This window comes from Mustela lutreola, chromosome 2 (genome assembly GCF_030435805.1).
Source record: "Mustela lutreola isolate mMusLut2 chromosome 2, mMusLut2.pri, whole genome shotgun sequence".
Classification (NCBI taxonomy): domain Eukaryota; kingdom Metazoa; phylum Chordata; class Mammalia; order Carnivora; family Mustelidae; genus Mustela; species Mustela lutreola.
In genome coordinates, this window is record NC_081291.1 from 183,295,388 (window position 1) to 183,320,871 (window position 25,484).

Consider the following 25,484-nt stretch of genomic DNA (forward strand, 5'->3'; position numbering starts at 1 on the left):
AGACACTGGACACAAGTCCCTGAGGGCCCAATTTGGTTCTGAAATATGGGTGAAAGAAGAATCCATACATTTTAATAATGCCTTATTTCACAATAAGGCTGTCTGCCTTCAGGTTGAATATCTATATATCTGAGACTATCAAAATAAAATAAAATGGATCTATAAGAGTCTGACTCACTAAATTTCCTACAAGTCATCCCTTGTAGAATTTATTCATCCTTCTGCTTCTTGTTGATCACAAAAATCCCTTTTTCCCCCTACTCCCCACCCCAATAAATTCAAGCTTATATTGTTTGACTTCTTTTATATTTTTCAGGTCCAGAAATTGCTTTCTCAGTTATATATGTGCGAGACATTTTGAAACTTTAGATGCTTTTCAAATAACTGCCAAACACATCCTTCATTGGGTTACCCAAAGATTTGGAGTGATCATTTGGCATACTTCTTTTCTGCCACAGTAAAACTATTCAAGTACAACTGCTATTAATGAGCTAAAATTTTGAAATCAGTTGACAGTTTAAAGTTTGGCTGATAAAATGCTACTAGGCACTTAGAGTACTCTAAAGTACAACTAGTTACTATAAAGATGATTTATGAAGATGTATTTTTTACAACATACGAATACATTGTAAAATGAACACATTTACTTAAGGTGGTCTCTATATCCATATGTAAGCTCCCCAGATAGTTATGCATTTGAGAAAATTCTCCAATTGCCTGGAGCAACCTCAGAATCATAGCTTATGGAGTATATCTAAAACCTCAATTACAAAAAAATTAAAATTTAAACAAATTAAAAAAAAATAAAACCTCCATTACAGAGAAACCTCTTTAACAGACTGAAGTTAATGCTTGTTTCCCATATTGAAAGCTGCAAACCTAGAATCAGTTCCTTTCCGTGCTGATGTCTCATCTAGGTATAGCTCAGTAATTGGGGTGCAAGAGAATTTATAGTTATTCGTTCCATCTGTTTAGCAGAAATTAAGTGTCTTGGTTTCTGGTCAATTTTTAGAATACTGTTTAATTTAATTTAGCCAAGCTTCTTAACTTCTCTGTGCAGCTATCTTGTCATTCACCAACTGAAGATTACGGGGAGTATCTCTAACAGCTGGACTGACCTATGAACCTTAGCTCCTTGAACTTTCAAATTTCTGTCTGAAACATACAAGCATATCAAGGATGCTGAAGTTTTTGACATTCATTATTTTGGACTCTTAAAGATGGTCCTAAGTTTGGATTTACTTATCTATTGAATGTCATATCTGGATTTACTCCTATAGAATTCTTAAAGAAAATTTAAAAGAGGAGAATAAAATGGTGCAAGTAAAGATACTTGGGAGTCTCTGGGCAGAGGCATTACATAACTGCTACACTCAAATCCAGGATTATAGTTGAAATAATCCCAAACCTTGTTCACTTTGTCTAGAAATAGCAGTTGGAGTAAACCTATTCTCAAAAGATCCTGCAATTCAGTTCTCTAAGCTTAATGAATTTAGACAGTTCAAATGAGGCATTTGGCTAAAAGCCTGAATTTTTCAGGCACTCAACTAAAGCCAGCTCTTTCATTATGGGTTAGGGGGTTTCACGTCTTGATTCCTAAAGAAAAGGAGTATAATTGCTAAACTCTCTGGACATTAAGGCATAATATCTCATATCTGCCCCAATTTTTCTCTAATTATATATACAAATCTCTCCCTGCTGATTTCATAAATGCTTAGCTGATCCACAGTTCACACTGCCTGCCCGTGAGCTCTGTCAGGTCATACTTAGAGTGACAAAGGACTTCGGAGAGTTTATCTTAGTAAACCCTAAGTAATTGAGTGTTTAACCTGGAGGCAAATATTGGCTTCTCAGGTTAAAAGTGGAACCACAGAGATAAATCATTTGACTCAAGGATTTAGCATCTATCTATTGTCAGGAACTGAACTTCATTCACTGTAGACAACAGTAGAAAACAAGGTGAAGGGCAAGCCAGGAAGACTCCCAGGGGAAGCATCTGTTCTAATCCCCAGTAGTTCAAATCTAAAAGCCATTGAGAGAATTGCTCCAGCAGATGTTGATTGCCACAAGAGATCAGAGACAGATGATTTTTTAGGTAGCAAAAGCTTATCCCTTGAACTTTTGAAATGTTTCAACATTATGTGAAATGCTTAAGAATTTCTTAAAATACAAGAAAATCTTCAACTTGCATTCTAAGTTATTCTATTGCTATCCAGGTAATGCAGTATACAAATAAACAACTTTTCTGTTAGTTTCAAATTAGGTCATCTGATGTATAATGTCTATTTTCAACAAAAACAATACAAACATATACAGATAAGGTTGAAGATATTTCAGAGTTCAGTAAGGTTTTAAATATTAAACTTTTGTGTTTTATAGATACTCAACCGTAATTATTTTAAAGATTAAAGAAATTCATTTGAAAGTGTATATTTTTAGCACTCTGAACACAGTTTTCCAAAGAAACAATGTTATAAGCAAATAAATCAGAAAGACCTATTCAGTATATAATTGCAATAAAAATAACAGAAACAAAAATATTAGGTTCATTCTAGTTAGTAACCAAAAAAGTACGAAACTTGAATAAGCTTGTTTTGTTTAATATTGATGATTGAGAAATAAGGAAAGATAATATAATAGGTTGAGAATCTCATAAATATCCAAAAAGACAATTCTGACTGGACATAATGGCAATGGTTCCCTTATAGGCTTATATTTAATAAATAACAGCTTGAACTAGGGGTCAATTTCAGAGCAGTGGTCAGCAAATGAAAAAGGAAAAAAGTCACGGAAGTGTATCTGAACCATGACATATAGAATTATGGTTGAAAAGGGGTGACAAGACAGAAATGAGTCAAATTATTAGCCATTCCAGACATCCAGTGGTAAGACTGACTTAGGACTTCAAGACTGTGATACTTCCCAATGCCAAAGGAACTGGGCTGGTCAATGACTTTGGGGCACTAGGAAAATCTTCAGGTAATGTGTCATCACATATTTGAAAATGTGGGATATTCACAGCAAACTGGAAATCATATCAGAAAGTGATTTTTACTAAGCTTCCAGGCTCACCAACATTACAGACTAGACCAGTCACTATGAGCCTGATGTTTAGTCTGAGTCAAGCCATTAATCTGACTACTTAATTTGTCTTCTTGCAAAGTGAGCCTGTTGGAATTAGAACAATGATTAAAATTGATTTATTAAATTGAAAAGATTGTTAAAGCAAAATAAATCTGGTTAATTAACTTTGATATTTATAGTATTTTCTCCTCCTCTATCACTAATTCACTGCTCTAATGTCATTTTATCAGGGGAACTCTTGTAATCTTCCTCACTGAAATAACACGCCCCCCCCACACTCCCCATATTCTTCATCTTACTTCTCTGCCTTGCTATACCTTTACTAGTTGGTTTATTACCCGAATTCCCACACTAGAATGTCAACTCATAAGGTCAGGGCTTTGTTTTATTTACTGCCCTAGAACAGTGTCTGGCATATCATAGGCACTCAAACATTGAATGAATGAATTATGCACTTGAGAGAAAATTTTTAGAGAAAATGTTAGAGACCGTGTAATAGTTTACATACAACCTCCGTATTACTATGTTCCACTCTAAAAGTATAGCTATGATTTTTTTTCCTCACTTAAATCTGGATAGATTTTTTTCACATGTAAAATGTTTATGGTATCTATCTCTCTGAATCAGGTGACTAGAAAGTACTAGATCTCTCATTAAATATTGATGCAACATTGACAACTGAGATTATGATGTCTTCTAGCATTTTCTGATATTTGAATACATGACTTTACTTTGTGAAGCTGCATGAGGCATATCCATACTGATGCTAAGAGAGTAGGGAATAAATTCATGATTGACATTACTTATTTTGGTTCAAAACTTAAAATATATGAAGGCCACTGATTAGATATTTATGTGTTACCTTTTTTTCCATTCATTGAGGACATATGATATATATTACTTATCAAAATAATATAATTATCTTTTTATATCACACTGTTTCTTCATACTCATAGTTTTTAGTCCTTGACTACAGAATAAAGGCTCATGTTCTCTATTATTTATGTCCTTAGAATGGAGTTATCCTGAAGAGGAAATTTTAACTACTTAGCTTCTAACTACTTGCATTAGCCTATTTTTTTTCTTTCTTATCTTGCAAATGAAATTAGGTAAAATAACTGTAGCAGAATATTTCTGGCATCAAGTTGGCAGAATTACAGAGAAAAAAAATCAAATAAATTATTATGTAAAATAAGATTTCTTTCTCCTTCACTTAACACGCAATGCCTGTGATAACTTTTCAGTTGCTTTTATCTCCTAAAAATCAAATAGATACTAATGGGCTATAAATGTAATGAAAAGGAGAAACTTCTTATCCAATATAAAAATGTAACTGCAGAGGTGCCTGGATGTGCCTACAGGCAGTTAAGTGTCTGCCTTCAGCTCAGGTCACGATCCTAGGGTCCTGGGATCGAATTCTGCATTAAATTTGTATTTGGGGTGGGGAGGTAGGGAAAAAAAAATTCCTGTTCAGCAGGGAGCCTGCTTCTGCTTCTGCCTGTTGCTATCACTGCTGGAGCGCTTGCTTGAGCACACACACTCTCTCTTTATCTCTCAAATAAATAAAATAAAATAAAATAAAATAAAATATCTAATTTCTAACCACTTAGTATACATCTTCAGGAAATAAAAAGGAAAAAAAAATTGAAAGTGAAGAATATAACGAAAAATAAATCACCTGGCTCTCTCAAATTTCCCAAACCAGTTTATGTGGTAATTATATCCCTAAAATGAATTTGGGGGCTTGAGAATTGGATTGACTTTATATAATAGAGCATGTAAATTAGATAAAAGCCTATATTTTCCCTAACTTGATCTTGTTAAACGGTAAATTGATCACCATCGTGGTGGAATTTTGGATCCCATCTATTTGAACATATGAATATAAAAATGTTCATTTGCATAGATGCATGCATGCACATAAGAAATGCTAACCGCTTAAAATAAAATTTCATAAGGAAAAAGGCTAAAAATAAGTTAGTGGTAAACAGTCTTCACCAATAATTTCATGGTTCTCTTAAACTGAAATGAGTTGGTAGTTCAGAGCAAAAAAAAAAAAAAAAAAAAAAAAAAAAAAGGCAACATGCCATAACTGTGCTCTGAATTCACATGATGGGAAACCAAAGAAAGGCAATTCATATTTTGTTTGTTTTTCTCAACAAAAAAAAGTTTCTGATGGTTTAAGTTTGCAGAGCTAACTGCTCCATCCCCAGTAAAATCCAAAGCTTTTCAAGATGATTTATAGCCTTTCGTATGCAGCTGCTGTTATGCATCCCATGCCTTTCTTCAAAACATGCTATATCATATTAATACTATAAATCAAGACTTTATATCACTTGATAAAAACTAAAATATTCATTTCATTTTTAAAGTGCATTTTCATGACATAGTACCTAGAACAGTGGTTCTCAAAGTGTCCTTATGCACTTCAGGGTGTCTCCCAAGAACATTTCAGAGGGTCCACAAGATTGAATGATTTTCTCAAAACACTAGAACATCACACCTTTCTTACTCTCAAATCCCACGTGTACAGTGGAATTTTACAAAGGTTACAGGATGCATAATCACGTCGTATAATGGAAAGTGTCAATGTTTGGAATTTCTGCATAACTCAGTAGTGAGAAATGAGAAGAAATAACTGTGGGTGAGTACTAAAAGAAATTCTGATTTCCTACTCAGTTCCCTTATAAAAAAGAGAAAACATACAAAAGTGTATATTATGATCTGAGCTGACACTCACATCTCAAGGAATACTATTGGGACAGAAGGCAGGAAAACCTGTGATACACTTAAGACAGTGTTAAAGATGCAGAGAAAAATGTCTGGTAATTGTTTTGAGTTTCAAGGCTCAATGTCTTCTCAACTTCTCGGGTGTTCCATCCAGTTTAAAAGAAAAAAAAAGTACATACGGAATTAGTTGATATAAATTCTGTTCCACTCTCCTAACTTGCCTGTTGATTGCCAAGCTGTTTTTAAAATGAGATCAGCAGACATCCCATATTCATTCAGTGGCACTGAATCAAACGCCTCTCATGATTCCTTAGTGCAATTACCCTCTACCTAAAGGCAGGAACATTCTGAGCAGGAATTGGGCAACAGGCTTAGTGCACTGAGGCACTGAATGCTAATTTTTGAACCCCAGTGACACTGAGTGATATGTGTAAGTGTGACCGAAGTAATGTGGCTAGCTTCTTCTTTTTTTTTTTTTTTTTGAGATTTATATAATTTTTTATTTTTTATAAACATATATTTTTATCTCCAGGGGTACAGGTCTGTGAATCACCAGGTTTACACACTTCACAGCACTCACCAAAGCACATACCCTCCCCAATGTCCATAATCCCACCCCCTTCTCCCAAACCCCCTCCCCCCAGCAACCCTCAGTTTGTTTTGTGAGATTAAGAGTCACTTATGGTTTATCTCCCTCCCAATCCTAGTGGCTAGCTTCTTAAAGCAGATTCACCAGAGTGTGTTTATCCAACAAGAATGTATGGCACACACTCTTAAATGGTGAACCTGTTTTTCTGAAGTAACCATAAATTATAGGATTGCCTAACCAAATAAAAAAAGTGAATGTCTAAGCTGAAAAGTACTGGTTTGGGTTTAAAAAAAAAAAAAACTAGACTTCATTATATGACAATGTACTAATTTTTTCTTATTTATTAACTATAAATTTATTGAGACCAGAGTTTTATCTCAGGCAAGTATGCTTCCCAAAACACTATATGCTTAAATAATTCTGAATTATGATATCCTTTGCAATCCAATTTTAAAGATAATTTCAAAAGAGATTTCCCAAAACATTTTGTACAATAGCAGGGTTCCTGTAATATGTACAAATTCTCAAGAATTAGTATGGCAACACTCATTTAATTGTTTCAGTGTGTTTGTTTAAAAAACAAAATAGCAGTCCTATTACGTTAGAACATACCTAATAGTTTAGGGTAAATTATAAAATTGGTGTACCAAACAAGGAGATTACAGGAGATTAAAGATTTCTAAATTATTCGAGAAATGCAGATGCAAATTACAGCTTCTCAGAAGGAAGTTTGGACCCCCACAGATATTTTGAGAAGTTTTAAGAAAATACAAAGATGAACATTGAATAATTCTAAACAGCTGTTTATTGGCAGTTAATGAGCCATTTGGTTGGTGTAGTTTTTAATAATCTTCTGAGAATAAAAAGTGCAGAGAGCCTGTCGCATTTTTATTTCATGAATGATAATGAGGAATCTTGACAGAGCAATATCTTTTTTTTTTTTTTCCCCTACTAGGGTTAAAAAATGGTCTTCTGTACCCCTGGTCCTTAAAAGTAACAGTCAGTACAAATTAAGCTATGAAAGTTAACCCAATATATTCTCTAGAGAGCAGATGATCCAGATTTGGATGAAGCTTCCAAGTTTCTACAAAAAAAAAAGTCATGCCTTAGAGTTTCCTGGAAATCAAAGCTAATATTGAAAAAAAAAAATGCTCTAGTTTAAAAATAAGATATGGCACAGAACCTGACTAAATTACCAGAAATCTAATATTTCAAATAAAGGCCTTTTAATCAAATACTTTTTATTAAAACTGGAAGTATATCACATACATATATATAATATACTATATATATAGTGATTGCTGTACCATGGATGAGACCTGCAAGAATGATACTTTCTGTGCAGTGTGTTTAAAGCTCAATAGTAGCAGAAGGTTATGAAGGATATCTTTAGAATGCAGAGTAGCAATGAGCAGAATAAAAAATATTTCTCAAAACTATAAATATATTATCATCTGTTGCATACGTTATCTCCTGGGATGATAATTTATAATCATAAAAATGATGCTTTGCTGTAGAATATTGGCTAATTTTTCTGGAGATGAGAGAAGGAACAGAAGGGACACTAAAAGCACTATCCACATATTTACTCAGGTTCTGTAATTTCTTCAAGTTTTCAGAGCTTTATAGTCATAGTCACTGCTATAAATTTAATTAAACTAGCTGTTAGATATAAAATTTTATTTTATTTGTTTCGCTCTCAACTTAGTGAGCTATATTCCCAAGAACAGCAACATTTTTGTGCAGGACACATCTTAAGAAATACTAAGATGTATAGACAGTGAATCCACTACAGAGTCTAGTTGAAAATGGGAAATGCGAAAGAGAGTGTAATGTAAAAGGCATCAGGAGAGTTCCAACTCCTTTATCAACTCATCTAGGAATATCTCCAGGACGCTGTGCTTCTGAATTTCTGGTTCTATCTCTGTGGCTTTGTGGATGAAACTCAGTCTGGCAAATTGGGTTCTTTCTCAGAATGTGAGATAGACGTCACATGACACACTTGGTCATTGATAATAGATTTGTTGAAATTGATGTTTTAGGAAAGAATGAGCTTTTAATTTTTTTTAAATTAATAACTTTCTTTTTTTTTAAGATTATACTTATTTGACAAAGCAAAAGAGAGAGAGAGAGGGAGGGAGAGAGCAAGCACAAGCAGGGGGAGAAGCAGAGGAAGAGGGAGGAGGCTCCCCACTGAGCAGGGAGCCTGATGGGGCTCCATCCCAGGACCCTGGGATCGTGACCTAAACTGAAGGCAGGAGCTTAACCAACCGAGCAACCACCAAGCGCCCCAGTAATAACCTTTTAGAAACATAAAGAAAACAGCAGAAGTTGACATTTAAAAACTGCCCATTCTCTTGGCTGGTGCATGGGGGAATAGTCTCTTTTATATGTTGCCACTAGAAGTGAAACTCTATAACAAACTATATGGAAAACAATTGGGCAATTCATATATGAAAATCATACACATATCTGCATGCATTTTATTTATTTCTTTTTTAAGATTTTATTTATTTATTTATTTGTCAGAGAGAGAGAGCGAGAGAGAGTGCAAGCGCACAAGCAGGCAGAGTGGCAGGCAGAGGTGGAGAGAGCAGAGTCCCTGCCAAGCAAGGAGTGCCCGATGTGGAACTCAATCCCAGGACTGGAATCATGACCTGAGCTGAAGGCAGCGGCTTAACCGACTGAGCCACGCAGGTGTCCCTCTGCATGCATTTTAACTCAACAATTTGAACTCCAGAAATTTATCCTGAGGAAATAATCATGGCCAGACACTAATCATTTATCAGGATTACATCAAAGTAATGTTAAGAATATCAAAACTCTGGAATTTGCTTAATTAATAGTGCATTGGACAAATAATGTATGTATATGGATAAAGTGGGTTATGACACATTACTTAATGATAATGTTAAAATTCATCATGTAGAAAATTTTACATTTTATATTTTAAGTTAAAATAGTCAAATTACAAAACAACATTGAGTTTGTAAAAGAAGAAATTACTGGATTGATAATGGATATCATTTTATATATCAATATGTAATATCCCATTTTATAACTATATACATAATTGGTAATTACAGTTGGTTACTTTTGGTAGTATCATTAATGATGATCATATCTTTATTTTCTAAAATTGCCATGAAAAAAGAATTCTATAAAGAAATGTCTTTTCAAAGGAATCTGTCGATAAATATATGAAGAAATAATCAGATGCATTTTGAATCATATTAATAAAATTAAATCAATTAGATACTAAAACTAAAAAATACAAAAAATCATAATATCTATTTTTATCAGTATATAGTTAAGTATACTTTTATTTATTTATTTATTTTAAAGATTTTATCTATCCATTTGACAGACAAAGAGCACAAGTAGGCAGAGAGGCAGGCAGAGGGAGAGGGGGGATACAGGCTCCCCATTGATCAGAGAGCCCGATGTGGGGCTCAATCCCAGGACCCTGAGATCATGACCTGAGACGAAGGCAGAGGCTTTAACCCACTGAACCACCCAGGCACCCCCTAAGTACGCTTTTAAAATGGGCACAGAAGATCCACTTTGACAAAGAAAATCCACTTTTAGGGTTCTATCATAGGGAAATTATCAGACTTATATACTTAAGAATGTAGATGGATCATTTACATATTTGTATAAAATATTGAAAAGCATCTGACAAAGTACAACATCCATTCATGATAATAATCCTCTGCAAAGTAGGTTTAGAGAAAACATACCTCAACATAACACAGGCCTAATATGAGAAACCCATAGCGAACAGCATACTTAATGGTAGAAACCTGAGAGCTTTTCTCCTAACGCCAGAACCTGGTGGGCAAAGATGTCCACTCTCACCACTTTAATAGAACATAGTATCAGAAGAAATTAGACAACATAAGGAAATAAAAGGCATTCAAATAAGGAAGTAAACTCTCATTATTTGCAGATGGTATGGAACTATATATAGACAACCTGAAAGACTCCACCAAAACCTACTGGAACTGATAAATGAATTCAGTAAAGTAACAAGACACAAAATCAATGTACATAAATCTGCTGCATTTCTATATACCAGTAATGAAACAGCAGAAAGAGAAATTAAGAAAACACTTGCATTTACAATTGCACCAAAAACAATAACCTATCTAGGAATAAACTTAACCAGAGAGGTGGAACACCTATGCTCTGAAAACTATAAAGCACTGACAAAAGAAATTCAAAATGATGTAAAGAAATGAAAGACATTCCATGCTTATGGATTGAGAGAACAAATATTGTTAAAATATCCATACTACCCAAAGCAATCTACACACTTAAGTAATCCCTACTAAAATACTAACATCATTTTTCACAGAACTAGAACAAACAATCCTAAAACTTGTATGGAACCACAAAAGACCCCAGTAGTCAAAACAATCCCGAAGAAAAGAAAAAACCTGGAGGTATCACAATTCCAGACGTCGAATTATATGACAAAGCAATAGTAATTAAAATGGTATGGTACTGGTATTAAAAATAGACATACAGATCAAAAATACATATATAGAACAGAAAACCCAGAAATAAATTCACAATAATACAGTCAATTAACCTTTGACATAGGAGAAATGAATATAAATAGGAAAATGACAGTCTCTTCAACAAATGGTGTTGGGAAAACTGGACAGCCACATGCAAAACAATAAAACTGAAAAACATTCTTTCATCATACACAAAAATAAACTCAAAATGGATTAGAGACCTAAATGTAAGACCTGGAATCATAAAAATCCTTTAGGGGAACACAGGCAGTAACCTCTCTGACATCAGCCTTATTAGCATCTTTCTAGATATGTCTCCTGAGATGAGAAATAAAAGCAAAAATAAACTGTTGGGACTACATCAAAATTAAAAGTTTCTGCACAATGAAGAAAACAATTAACAAAACTAAAAGACAACCTTCAAATAGGAGAAGATATTTGCAAATGACATATCCCATAAGGGGTTAGTGTTCAAAATATATAAAGAAATAACATAATTTAAGATGAAAAAACAAATAATCCAATTAAAAATGGGCAGAAGACATGAACAAACATTTCTTCAAAGAAGACATACAGATGGCCACCAGACGCATGAAAAGAGGCTCAATATCACTAATCATTAGGGAAATACAAATCAAAACTACAATGAGATACCACCTCACACTTGTCAGAATGGCTCAAAGAAACAACACAAAAAACAAATGTTGGTGAGGAGGCAAAGAAAAAGGAACCCTCTTCCTCTAGTGGTGGGAATGCAAACTGGCACATTCACTGTGGAAAACAGTGCGGAGGCTCCTCAAAAAACTAAAAATAGAACTACCCTATGATCCAGTAATAGTACTACTAGGTATTTACCCCCCAAATACAAAACACTAATTCAAAGGGATATAAGCACCCGTATGCTTATTGTAGCACTATTTAAAACAGACAAATTGTGAAAGCAACCCAAATGTCCTTTGATTGAAGAATAGATAAGAAAGAAATGGTACATCACACACACACACACACACACACACACACACACACACAAAGGAATATCATTCAGCCATAAAATGAGTGAAATTTTGCCATTTGCAACAATAGGGATAGAGTTAGAGAGCACAATGTTAATGAAATAAATCAGTCAGAGAAAGGCAAATACCATACAATCTCACTCATATGTAGAATTTAAAAAACAAAACAAACAAGCAAAGGGGAAAAAAAGAGAGAGACAAATCAAGAAACAGACTCTTAACTATAGAGAACAAACTGATGGTTAGAAGGTACCTTGGTGGGGGGTGGGGATTAAAGAGTAGTCTTACCATAATGGAAAAAAATTTTAAAAATAACAGAATAAAATGATAAAAATTTTTAAAAAGCTAGAAATAATAATTTGACCAATAATTAGGAGTCGATTTTAATAAAATGGTACAACCAGATAGAACTGCTGAAAATGGAAACCTGAAGATTATTTACTGACAGTGAAATATATTCGGCAGGTTATTCGCTAAGAGAAAAGCAGGCTATACAGTGATATTATGAATAATCCCATTCTAATTATGTATTCATGGATAGGTGTGTATAATAAGGAGGCAGAAAAAATCTGGAAGAAATTGACTGACAAAGTTACAAATGTTCTCTGTGGGTGGCACAATTACGGATGACTTTTCTCCTTTTTATTGCTTTGTTTTGAATTTTTATGATGTGAGCATGTGCTCCTTAGGTAAACATGAATTTTATAATGCTTTAAAATTATATCTAGTTGGATGGAGGTACTGAGAATTTATCCTGTTTACTGAAAGTGGCTCAACCAGATCCAAAAATGCGTAAATATAAAAATCCCAAGACTTCAAACATGAGTGAATCATGCTGCCTTTCTGGGGGACACATTAAATCTATCTATGACATTTCAGAATTAGCATAATTATCCACTTTATAAATAGTGACCATCTCTTTGCCCAGAAGAAGTAACAATAGTTTAATGTTAAAGGATACATTTCCTTCACGGGAAGACATAATTGACAAAGCATTGAGAGACATGACTTCTATTTATTTGCAAGTCCACATAACACAAGGCAGAAAACAAAGATAAAAGAGGACAAAAAGAAAAAGAAAAAGTGACTCACTCTTGTTGTGTAAGCTGCTTCAGGATCATCCTCTAGAACACGTGAAAGTCCAAAATCAGAAACCTTACACACCAAATTACTGTTGATCAAAATGTTTCGAGCAGCAAGGTCCCGGTGAACATAACCCATGTCTGAGAGGTACTTCATGCCGGATGCGATCCCTCGAAGCATCCCCACTAGCTGGATGACAGTAAACTGGGCATCGTGTTTCTGAGAAGTATTTCAAATACACAGTTAAGATGTGTTACTCTTCCTTAGGGATATACCTCGGTTAAAAATCTCACAAACTGAACTGTAAAAAGACTGACTATATACATTTTAGTTCTAAGAGCACTCCAGCCTAACAAGATATGTGAATAAATAGTAATAAGGCTAAACCAAAATAGCACAGTAGCTGCATTACTGAATACTTCATTACAAGGAGGATCCCAATATTCTGACTTCAGGTTCAAAATTAGATCTTTCCTGGTCTGTTGGTGATAGACAAACCCCTCAGAAATTTTACGTTCAAGAACAGCAAAATGAAATGAATCCTGTGGCTATTTTAGTTTTACATACTTATTTGATTGAATGTCCGTTCTTCCTTCTGGTTTTTCAGATTTTTATTAATTGCTTCAGAGAAGGTGGATGTTACATGTTTAAATTATCATTATAAATAAATAATTCAGAATTAGAAATATTTACTGAATATTCATTTTCTACTCAATCTTGAGTTACAGGTTATAAAATGGAAGACAATAAAACACAAAGTCAGAGGTCTGTATTTAGAAAAGTTTCCAGTTTACTTGGATTAAAATAGAAATACACGATTTATATGATAAATAGGTAAGTAGATACACACATATGGATATACCTATGTGCATAAATGCATGCATAGATAGATATAAAATTCTATGTTTAGTTTTATCTACACAATAACAACTTAAAAGAAAAAAAAAATAACAACTTAAAAGAATATTTATTATAATGGTTTTAATCATCTGATTTGAAAAGTACTTTGTTTTTGAATGCTTGGGAAAATAATTGCTGGTAAAATTTGTATTTGCCTCATGAATATTAAAATAAATAATTTCTCATTTATAGAAAATTTAAAATTTTCCTCTATGAATGAATTGTACTATGCTTCCTGTCTATCTATTTCTATATTATAACACTGAAAGCATATTAAAGACAGAGTATAAAGTCTTTTTTTAACCCTTGAAGTGATTAGTGATTGGCAGGATCTTGTTCCCCAACAAACTTATTTCTTTGAATATTTGCTGAAGCAATCTTTAAAAATAAAATTTCTAAGCTAAAATCATTAAGAATATGTATGGATGCATATATATCACCGAAATGATATCTCTGAATTGAGACTCCTTTGGAATTATAAAACTTGCTTATTTTCTGAGACAAAAGCTCTGTGTGAGAGATAGATGGTTTTCTATCTAATAGCAGTCTGAGGTTACTTTAAATGAAGAAAAGAGAATGTTCATCTTACATCAATCAACGTTATTTATGTCTTACTTTAAGGATCTTTTAGAATTTTCTATTTTAACCAATGTGAATCTCGGCAGTACGAAAAGGCTGAAGAAGTTCACACAAATTTGTTTTAAAAATATAAACCTTTAACTTGGGATGCTGCAAAATAAAGATATGATTTTAGTCTTCCTCTTACTATTTAGTTCCCTCAATTTCAGTTTTACTTTAAACTTCGTTATCTAATAACTCGCAAAATATTAGAGGTTGTCTCACATTTTCAGCGATTCATTCCATATTTATGCATATATGTGTATAGATAGAGGGATAAAAGATATAGATAGATGCGGATGAGAGATAGATGAATATATATAAAATCTTCTACTTACACGTAAGAAACTGTCCAAGGAACCATTCTCCATGTATTCTGTGACAATCATGACTGGTTTACCTGGATATATGGTAAATAATAAATTAAACATGATCAGCAGAGTTCAATAGATATCATGTCATGAATATGTATAATACAATTTGATACACTGATGAATTAAAAAATGTAAAAGCTTTCCTTGTCTTCCCAATTTTGCAAAATTGCAAAATATATTTAATAGAAATAAAACAAAAAAATTGAAGATTTGTTTTCAAAACAAGTGGCTATAACCTGTAGTATCTCAATCAGCTTATTTGGCATGGCTTTCTGTGAGCATAAAATATGCCCCCTTTTTTATCTTTAGTTGAATCCTAGCTGATCTACAAAATGAAGTATTTCTGCCTTCTAGCCCAACATATAGCCAGGATTTCCACAATCATTTATCCTTTGTACAGACATTTATAGAGCTATGTACTAGGTGTTCCTTTTTATGCTGTTAGAGCAAGTAAATCAAAGTCCCCATCTTCATGGATCCTATATGTGATTTTCATAAAACAATTAAGATGAATAATTATAATTCTTAAAAATGTGTATTTGATTAACACATTAAAAATATAAAATCCATGTTTAAAAGGAAAATAAAATTAAAATAGCTGTTGGCAGTAACTTATAATAACCATTTTAGAAATATGTGCCCTTAAATACAATTAAATCTTTCAATGAGCATTTAACTTTATATAGCACTTATTATGTGCCAGATGCTGGTTTAATTATTCTATATATGATAACTTTTTAAGTATTATCATTTCCATTTTACACATGAGAAAACTAAGATATGTGGAGGTAATCAACTTACTCAATGTCATACAGCTAATACATAATAAAGCCAAAAGCAGCAACTGGAATCCACTATGCTGTTACTCTTGGAAATTTAGACTGAGGGAAATATTTAAAATATGACAAGCATTAGATACAAGAGTGTTAAGTATACTGTTATATGTATGTACAAATAGAACAAGTGTTCAACTATATAATGATTCAGGCAACTGATGGGTGTAAATTCTATGGATAATTCTGAATTAAAATAACAACTCTGAAGTCTATGGCATTTTAGATAATTGTCACAGTTTAATGTCATAGGAGCCAAGCTGAAAGTATACCTCTCTATATATTACAATAGCAACTTGGAAAATAAGTAATGCAAAATGAACAATTCAAAAAGACAAAGAAATATGAAAAATGGGTATTTTATATATAGAAAATACTAGTTAATTTTTTGCATGATTAGAATTATGTAACATTACATATTTATACATACATATATATATACATATATATATATATATATATATATAACATACATACATTACACTACTTTATGTTCACACCATCTTGTGCTTTAGTGATATATATTATTCCCATTTTATGGTGTCCTTAACTGAAAGCATCATGGATTTAAAAAACCTGCTGAGGTTACACAATCAATTAGTTCTCCAGCACATTCCCAACATGGCTATCTCTGATTTTAGAACCTACAGTATTACTACTCTATAGTTCTCTTCCTTTATTTTTGCTATAATATTGTTTTAAATATAATTCCATCATGTTACAAAAAGAAGGGAAATTGCTTGTCTTCCATGTCTGAAGGACCTGAATCTAGTCTTGACTAAGCACTGTTGAAGGACCTTGAGCAAATAGCTTTTTTTTTAATTGATTTTTTTCTTATTAACATATATGTATTATTTGCTTCAGGGGTAAAGGTCTGTGAATCATCAGTGTTACACAATTGACAGCATTCACCATAACACACACCCTCCTCAATGTCCGTAACCCAGCCACCCTAGACCTCCCCCACCATGCCCCAGCAACCCTCAATTTGTTTTCTGAGATTAAGAGTCTCTTACGGTTTGTCTCCCTCCCTGGTTCTTTTTAACAAACATTGATGCACCCCTCATTGTACTGCACATTTAAGTTTTCCTCATATGTTCCTTCTAAATCATGAAGTTTAGTTTGCTATTCTGATGATAGAAAATAGCTTTCTGAGGAGCCTGGGTGGCTCAGTCAGTTAATCATCTGCCTTCAGATGACCCTGATCTCAGGGTCCTGGGATGGAGCCTCTGTAGTCCTCCCTGCTGGACTGGGAGTCTCCTTCTCTCTCTCCCTCTGTCCCCGTCCCCAGCTTGTGCACTTTCTCTCTCTCTCTCTCAAGCAGATAAATAAATAGCTTTAAAAAAAAAAAAAAAGCTTTCTTTGCTTGCTTTTTCTTTTCATAGGTAAAAAAACTTAATTCACACTGAATTATATGGCTTGGTAGTATGAAGGTTATACTTGCTGTATTTAGTATTTGGATGTATCCCAAGCTATAGGTCTTATTTATTAAAAGGTAAAGAAAAATTATTTAAATTCTATAATTTTCAAATAATTTTTATATATGTAACAATTGACTGTATACCAATCTGTTTTCCTTGAAGGTACTGATTAAATATTTTGGGTAACATATCATATATATCTAGTTAATCTGGTAATGTCTGAAACGTCATTAGGCAAAAGCTTAAGCCTCTAGAACTTGCTTCTTCAAAATTCTAATTAAACTTTAGATTTAACAATATTCAGGAAGAAAGGGAAGATTCAACATTTCCTTGAAAACTTCTATCTATCCTGAACTGATCAGTCTAATGCCTAAAACCTGGTCCCAGAGACTGAGCTGAAATTAAAAGAATGGATGACTGAACAAATGAATGAATGAATGAATGAATGAATGAATAAAATCCTTTATATGTATGTTCTCCATAAATCATTATAATTTTCTTTGTTCTTGCCTTAATACCATTCTATGAAGAATAATATGCTAGCAAAATCCAATGCATACAGTAAGTGTAGTCACAGATATTTTGCCTCATACAGCCAACTCTCAATTACAGTGGCCAGTTACTGGGTTTTCATACTACCCAGACTTTTCATACTACCCATCAGACTTTTATCACTCGTTTCCTTCTGGCTCCCAGCCTTATGACCATTTCGTTTCTTGTTAGCATGTCTAGTGGAATGTTTGGCAAGGGAAATAAAAGTAGCTGAAAAATCAAACCAGTCAATTAAGCCAAAGCCCCATGACCATTCAGAAACCAAATCAGGCTGCATTTAGCTCTAAAATTTAGATATTTGTAAACACATCAGTTAATATGGGCAAGTCTGAAAATATGCTTTACATTAAGTTCAAAGATTCAGCAAACCCAAATGTACAGACAAAGAATAAACAGAATCACAAATATTCCACCTTGGAAAGCCTTAATTTCTAAGTTTTATTTTTTTAGTATCTAAGTTTCTATTCTACCTTAGTTTCCCTGTGCCTTTGATTATAATAAGTAAGGTTAAAGGAAAAGAAATTCTCTGCATTAGTGGTGAGAACTAGTTCTAACATGTACTAAATATAGCTGGAAATTATTTATAAAATATCAGTTCATCTGCACGTGGATGCAATGTGTTCTTCTATCAAGGTTGCATGCTCTCTCATACGTATTTTGATTTAGAAGTGACATTCTCATGTTTTCAAGGGCTTATATTATTCACTGCTACCAGAAATCCTAAAGTGCATATGAATATCCATAGTGAAACTCAATAAAATTATTGTTGGATGACTGGCTGAAATGGAACTTCAAAAATAAGCAAAAAAATGTGCAGTGGAATTTGGCTTTTGTTCCTAGGTTGACTCATGAGTATAAATAAAATTATGATCTTTCATAACTAAAGAGTTCAGGGAAGCAAATCAGTCTGTTACAATCAGTTCATTTCCCCAACTATTCCCAGTGGTTCAGATATATTATTAATCATTGGACCACTGTTTGATGACTCAAAATGTGATTTAGAGTATATAAGAATTCCAGGTTCAACATTATGTATTTCACCACAGCCTTTATAATCACATTTTCTAGAAAAAGGACAGGGAAATGTAATAAATATATAGCCATACACAGAGATTTATCTTGTAATTATCAAATAAATGTTGGCTTTAAATTGAAATATTTTCTTTCAAACATAAAAAGTATTCATCAATGATAAAAATATTAAAACTCATTGGGGTGCCTGGCTGGCTTAGTCAGTAGAGCATACAACTCTTCATTTTGGGATTGTAAATTTGAACCCCACACTGGATATAGAGAGTACTTAAAATTTTTTTTTTTTTAATTATTGAGGGGCAACTGGGTGGCTCATTTGGTTTATTGACTGACTCAATTTTGTCTCAGGCTGTGATCTTAGGGTGCTGGGATCAAGCTCCATGTGGGGCACCAGACTCAGCATGGTCTGCTTGAGATTTTCACCCTCTTCTATAGCCCTTCACCCCACTTGTTCCTGTGCTCTCTCTTTCAAATAAATAAATCTTTAAAAATACCAGTAATTGTATCTCACATATTCTGTCTCATTTCCAAAAAATTAAAAACACACTCCAATACATGAGTGTGATATATAAAATCAAAATCTTTGACCTTAGTAGCCAGCACTCATTATTAATATGTAATCAGAATCAGGATGGAAGCAAAAAAGCATACACAGCAGGAGGTAAACTGAAAAAAAAAATTGACAAATATGTTTCATTATTCCCAGGAAAAAAGACTAGAATCATCTTTGATTAGAAATAAAATGCTTTGGTTTTAGATTTTCATGTAATGTACCTAACTAGCTGATTGAACTTAGAGTATTTTCTGTGGTTTACTATTAAATCATGTAAAAATACAGGACAGTATTTTCCAGATTCCATTTTAATGAAGACATTATTCATTTTAAGAATGATCCCTATTAGGATGCTTGGGCAGCTCAGCTGGTTAAGCATCAGACTCTTGATTTCAGCTCAGGTCATGATCTCAGGGTCGTGAGACAGAACCATATATGGCTCCAGGCTCAGTGTGGAGTCTGCTTGTCCCTTTCCCTACTCCTCTGCTCCTTTGCCAACTCTCTCTCTCTCTCTCACATAAATAATTTTTTTTTTAAATGACCCCTATCACACCCACTGGTCTATAAATTAAGGAGGGCAGGGGCCAACTCCATGTTGTATGTAGTTCTAGCAGCACCTAGCAGACTGCCAATTAAAACTGATCACATGACTATCATTTCAGGGTGCCTAAGGATAATCTCTCTTTCCAAAGTCAGGCTAAGAAACACATTCTCCAAGTCTTCCTTACCAACCATACTCCAATCTTAGTACACTGAATGCTTTACGTTACTTTACACTTTTAAATTTTATTTGTGTTTAATTCAAAACAAAATTTAATAGTTTTTAAAACAGGAACAGCTGAAAAATACAGCATAGGCTATACAGCCAACAATATACCATCCACTTAAAACTAATTATCATTGTATATCAACTATACTTCAAAAAAAAGGACAAGAATGATATTTCTACTCTTTCTTATTTTATTCAAAGGTGGTTTGTAAAATAAGTGCAGTAACAATTAATAAATACGTAATCTGAATGTGCTCAGTTTGATTTTGCAAGGACAGCTTAGATATTTTTCCCTTTTCAATCTTTCTACATTTTATTTATTTTCTTTTCTATTTGCAAAAATTAAGACCTTGTGTATAATAATGAATTGAGTTGATAATACCAAGATTCTCATTTCTACTTTAAGATAAATGCCTTTCATGTTTTACTACTGAATACAAGGTTGTAAGATTTTTGTTTTGTTTTGTTTTATGGTTTTTACATACATTTATCAGGCATACATATTTCCATGTAGGATGTGCTGAGAAAAACTTTTTAACTAAAATGTTTATTTTCTGTATCTATCGAGATTGACTTTTTCTTTTCTATCTACCTTGTGAATTTCTAGAATGATTTAATAGCAAACCAACTTTGCATTTTTGGCATAAACCAAACTTGAGCATTACATAGTATCTTTTTTGATAAAATTATTAACTATGGCTTTATAATTATTCCAGTGTTATTGAATTTTTGTTCACACATTGCAGTTTTTTTTCTCCCTCTGAAAAATATTCTTGTATGATTTGGTGTCAAAGATATTCTCAGCCTCATGAGTAAGGGATGTTTCTTTTTCTCACTTTTTGCAAGAATTTGTGTATGATTAAAATTATACAGACAATTATTAAACAAGTGTATAATTATAGTTCTTCCTTTAGGAGAGTTATTGTATATTTAAAAATTTAAAATTGATCTTAACAAATGTTGTTAAGTTGCATTTAACCTTTCAAAAATATCATAAACCTATCTAAATGGGGAAATACACAAAAACCAATTCTTTTTTAAATTCAAGTGTGGCCAATTCAACCAAAAAATATAAACGGTCAATGTTGAAGAAATAAGGAAAATTCTTAAATGTGTAAAAATTGCATTCCCTGTCTTATATTTTCTCTAATATATTTGAAAGATTTTCCTAATTTCATTGTTGTGGATACTTGGATAGAGATGGTCTCAACTCCTTTCTAAAATTAGTCATGAATGTACCCTTGAGACAAGTGCAGAAGAACACTTTCAGAGAGAAGCAAACAGGACATAGCAAGAAATTGGCATGGTCAACATAGAATGACATTTTATTTCAGCAATATCTTTATCATATGCGCAGGAGATAGAAAGGTGCAAATAAATGACTAAGACTTTGCTGTAAAGTGAATGCTCACATCAGTATAGAAATGTTTTAATTATGAGAAACTGTCCTAATGTTCTGCTTACTATATTCCTTAATGATGTAAAGTTACAATTACACTAATTATTATTATTTTTCTAGTTTTCAGAAAATAATCCCTCCCAAATACCAACAATATCACATCAACCTTATCTAATATAATTCCTTCTATTTCACTTGGTAAAAAATGGCCAATGTGGGTCTTCTTGAAGTATGAACATTATTTGACTAATGGTGTGATGGCAGAAATATCAAACATTTGCTAAAAACAAGTTCCATCTTTTTGAACTTCGACTAAAATTGATAACACATGTTAGTACCAAGTTCTGAGCAGAGACTATGCCCCCAGCTTTCTGCTACTTTGAAGATCAGAGACTCTCTCACCTTCTCTTGTTTAAGACCATCAAGCTCAAAACTTATTACAATTGTTTATGGTTCAATTCAAATAAATGGAAATATAATGATTGAATAAAGGGCTTTCTCTAAATGACTTGAAAATGATACTTTATAACAGATGTAGTGTTTCAAACATATAATTAATAGAAATATTGAGAAGAATTATTATTGAGCAAAACAAAAGGAATTGCTTTCAAGAATTTTTCTTTTCTATACAGCCAAGATTAATTGATAAATTCTCAAACTTACCAGGAGTAATAATTTAGGTTTTCACAGGTCTATTTCACTTAATAAAATATATTCCTATATAATCTTACTTGACCTTTAAGGTATCTGGAAATAGTGAAGTAGAACTTCTATTCTGAATCAGAAGGGAAGAAACTGAGTCTCTGTGAGTGCTTTGATTTGCCACAGGACTCACAACCAGTTGGGTTGAGTCAAAACTTGAAGTATTACACTCTAATTCTTAATCCAGATACTGATATAATTGGTTTTCTTCTGTAAACACAATTTTGTTTATTAAATTATAAGCTATGCCTCACTCGTGTGTGTGTGTGTGTGTGTTTATGAACTTTGCAATTAGATCGTTCTAGCAGTCATATATTCCCAGGAAACAAAGAAAATAATAGCAGTGAATGAATAGCTTCTGGTGACCAAAATTGCCTTATTTATATGTTAAATGAAACATATTAACTTCATTTTAAGTCATTTCTATTTCCTCTCAGATGTTATAGGGTACCAGACTTAGAGCTTTTAAATATGTCAGAAGTTCAAAATCTTATCTAGGTTTGCTACTCTATTATGTTTGCACTATACAAGATGACTGGGATCTATATAGTCAAATTTGGCAACCTCTTACATGCTTATTTGACCTGGGAGAGTTATCAAATTTAGAACTTTCACCCCAAGAATAAGGCAGTTGTAATTCACATTAGAATGTTATAAAATCAGACTTCAATAAGGCATTTAATGTGTAATACCTATGATTTAAAAAAATTTTTTCCTTAATGCATTCTTTTTCTGCAGTTTGGTCTTGGGTATTATTTTATGGATTTCTTTGTCAGCTGGCCATAATTAATATTTGATTATTTCATTTTTATATTTAAAGAAAACCCGCCATAATGATTATGGTTTAATGTTGCTCATCATTCAGTGAATGAATTTATAGGTAACAGCTAGCAAAATATAATAGGTCATTTTCAATAATTTAATAACACTGGAAACCAAAAAGTCAATTTACATTTGATAACATGTAAAAGCCTATCAATAAACAAATTTAAATCTAATATTTATTTTGATAGTCACTTTTATCTCATTCTTTATTAAGTGTAGGTGTTGGAAAAGTTAGGTGGTAGATAATTCTGTCCATGCTAAAATATGATGATGTTTTCCATCACTCCCTGACTGATGCAAGCAGTTATACAGTTGTGCTTCCTTGAAGCATGCATTCAATTTAATGAACCAACACCAAAGAAAGACCTATAGGTAGAAGATACTGCTCTTTTTTCCATCTAATCAATCAATCAATATTTTTTAATTCCTTAACATTGGTAAGTTAAGAATCTAGTATGATCCAGTTTCTATTTTTATCACTCCTTAAAAATAACACGGACTCTTTCCCTTTATGAGAGTTCACATTTTGTTTTAGGTATTAAGGGTTATTAATTCTTTCCAGAAAATTTTTTAAGCTTGAGGGATTTCTTGCTATGATCAAATTATTAGAGAAATTTAAAAAATTCAAGATATAAAAGAAGTAGAATACAAAATGAAAATTAGAAACTTTTTGTCCATTGTTAGGGACAAGAGGTAAAACCAACAGACCAAGTTTCCAATGCTATTTCCAGGAATTTCTATTTAGATAAGCTGCTTGCTCTTTACGGGTTATCATTTGTTCTAATGCAAATGGAATTATTGTATCTAATTCACAGAGTAGTGATAATAATGAAATGACATCCATAGTACAATGTCAACTCAAAATACAATACAATAGTCAACTCAAAAAGAAAACCTTATGAAAAAAAAAATCTTATGAAAATTAAGTTAAAAGAAAAACAGCCATACAAGTAAAAATGAGCTTCCTCCCCAAGGGGTGTGCTCGCGATCTGAAGGACAACCACTTGGTGAGGATGATATAAAAGGGAATAAATGGCTAATTGATTATTAAAATCCCAGTGAGACATAATTGTTAATTCTATAGGCATTAAGTAGTATGGTCTTGCCCTGGAGGAACAAAGGATTTGAACATTTTCCCAATCTTACTACTACTAGCAGTGTTTTTATTATTAATTTAAAAAATAGTTAAAAAATGCTCTTCATCAGAAAATATTTCAGAGTTACTACTAGTATGGCCTAATATTAGGAGTACGAAGGGAAACATGCTTCTTACCGTACTTAATATGGGCTTACAGTTTATGGTTTAGTTCTACATTACTCAGTTCTTAATCCCATTTATTATATAAGAAAACTCCAAAGGAAATCAAAGTACATTTCAATTATACCATGCTCTTGTGAGAAAGGAACTGCCTTTTTAGTCACACTAAGATGAGAATAGGTATTAGTGCCATTTGGAAAGTGCTCCATGTAATGTTAAAGAAAAATATCATCGTGAAAAATATAATGTGTAATGTCTGTTGGTAACCATAGAATATGTAAATGTGGTGCCAATGAATTATCCCCTAAAGGATGCCAAATTTCCTGCCATATGTTGTCTTTCGCTCTAAGTAGTTTGCTGCCAATTTAGTTTATTCTTCATCCTGTGCTCTAAAATATTGAGGAAAAAAAAAATCCTAGAGCATTCTCAAGAGGTTTTCATTGGTACTGGAGCCAAAAATCACATACCTGCCTCACGGGATTCCTTTTGAGTCCGGCTGGAGAAACTATCATGGAAATAAGTTCAGATCTCTATCATGGGCAGTGAGCCAGAGTTTCCCCAGACCAGTCAAAAATCCATCTGGGACTCTAGATTAGAATTATTTCAAATCCACAGAGAACGAGGAAAAGGCCTAGGGTCTAATGTGATCCCAATCTTTACAGCTCGGAAGCAGTCCCCAAACTCCCATAATTTTCCTAAAATCAAGGGAGTAAAGATTTGGAAATTTAACTGAAACTGGTGAACAGTAAAAGAAAAGGCAGCTAGCTGGGAGTTCCCAGCAATTCCTGTCAAAATCGAGTCATCGTTTTTCCTTCTTACTCTACATAACAGAGACTTCTCCACAATTCACTTCTTAACTGTCTTTTCATCAATGTGTCTTAATACTGACCAATTTTTTTAGCTCCTATTTTTTCCAATTTTTTAAAGATCTAGAATAGCACTTTCAATATAAAACTACTTAAATATCTTCGTCCTTTTGTCAAAGAAAGACATGTTAACCCCAAACTAGTCTTTCTGTTAAGACTGACACTTATACCCACTTAAGCCCCCATGTTGAAACAAGATGGGATTGGGAGGGAGACAAACCATAAGTGACTCTTAATCTCACAAAACAAACTGAGGGTTGCTGGGGGGAGGGGGTTTGGGAGAGGGGGTGGGGTTATGGACATTGGGGAGGGTATGTGCTTTGGTGAGTGCTGTGAAGTGTGTAAACCTGGTGATTCATA

The 25,484-nt window shown here is 33.0% G+C and overlaps 1 protein-coding gene across 2 annotated transcripts in view; it reads right to left on the reverse strand.

The window, feature by feature from the left end:
• Nucleotides 1–25,484, reverse strand: part of EPHA3 (EPH receptor A3) — a 365,925-nt gene that overhangs the window by 31,094 nt on the left and 309,347 nt on the right. For both annotated transcript variants that reach the window (XM_059164417.1, XM_059164416.1), the window contains exons 12-13: nucleotides 14,879–14,940; nucleotides 13,032–13,241 (exon numbers count right to left, since the gene is read on the reverse strand). In XM_059164417.1, the coding sequence (XP_059020400.1) occupies nucleotides 13,032–13,241; nucleotides 14,879–14,940 (272 nt within the window). The remainder of the gene's footprint in view (nucleotides 1–13,031; nucleotides 13,242–14,878; nucleotides 14,941–25,484) is intronic.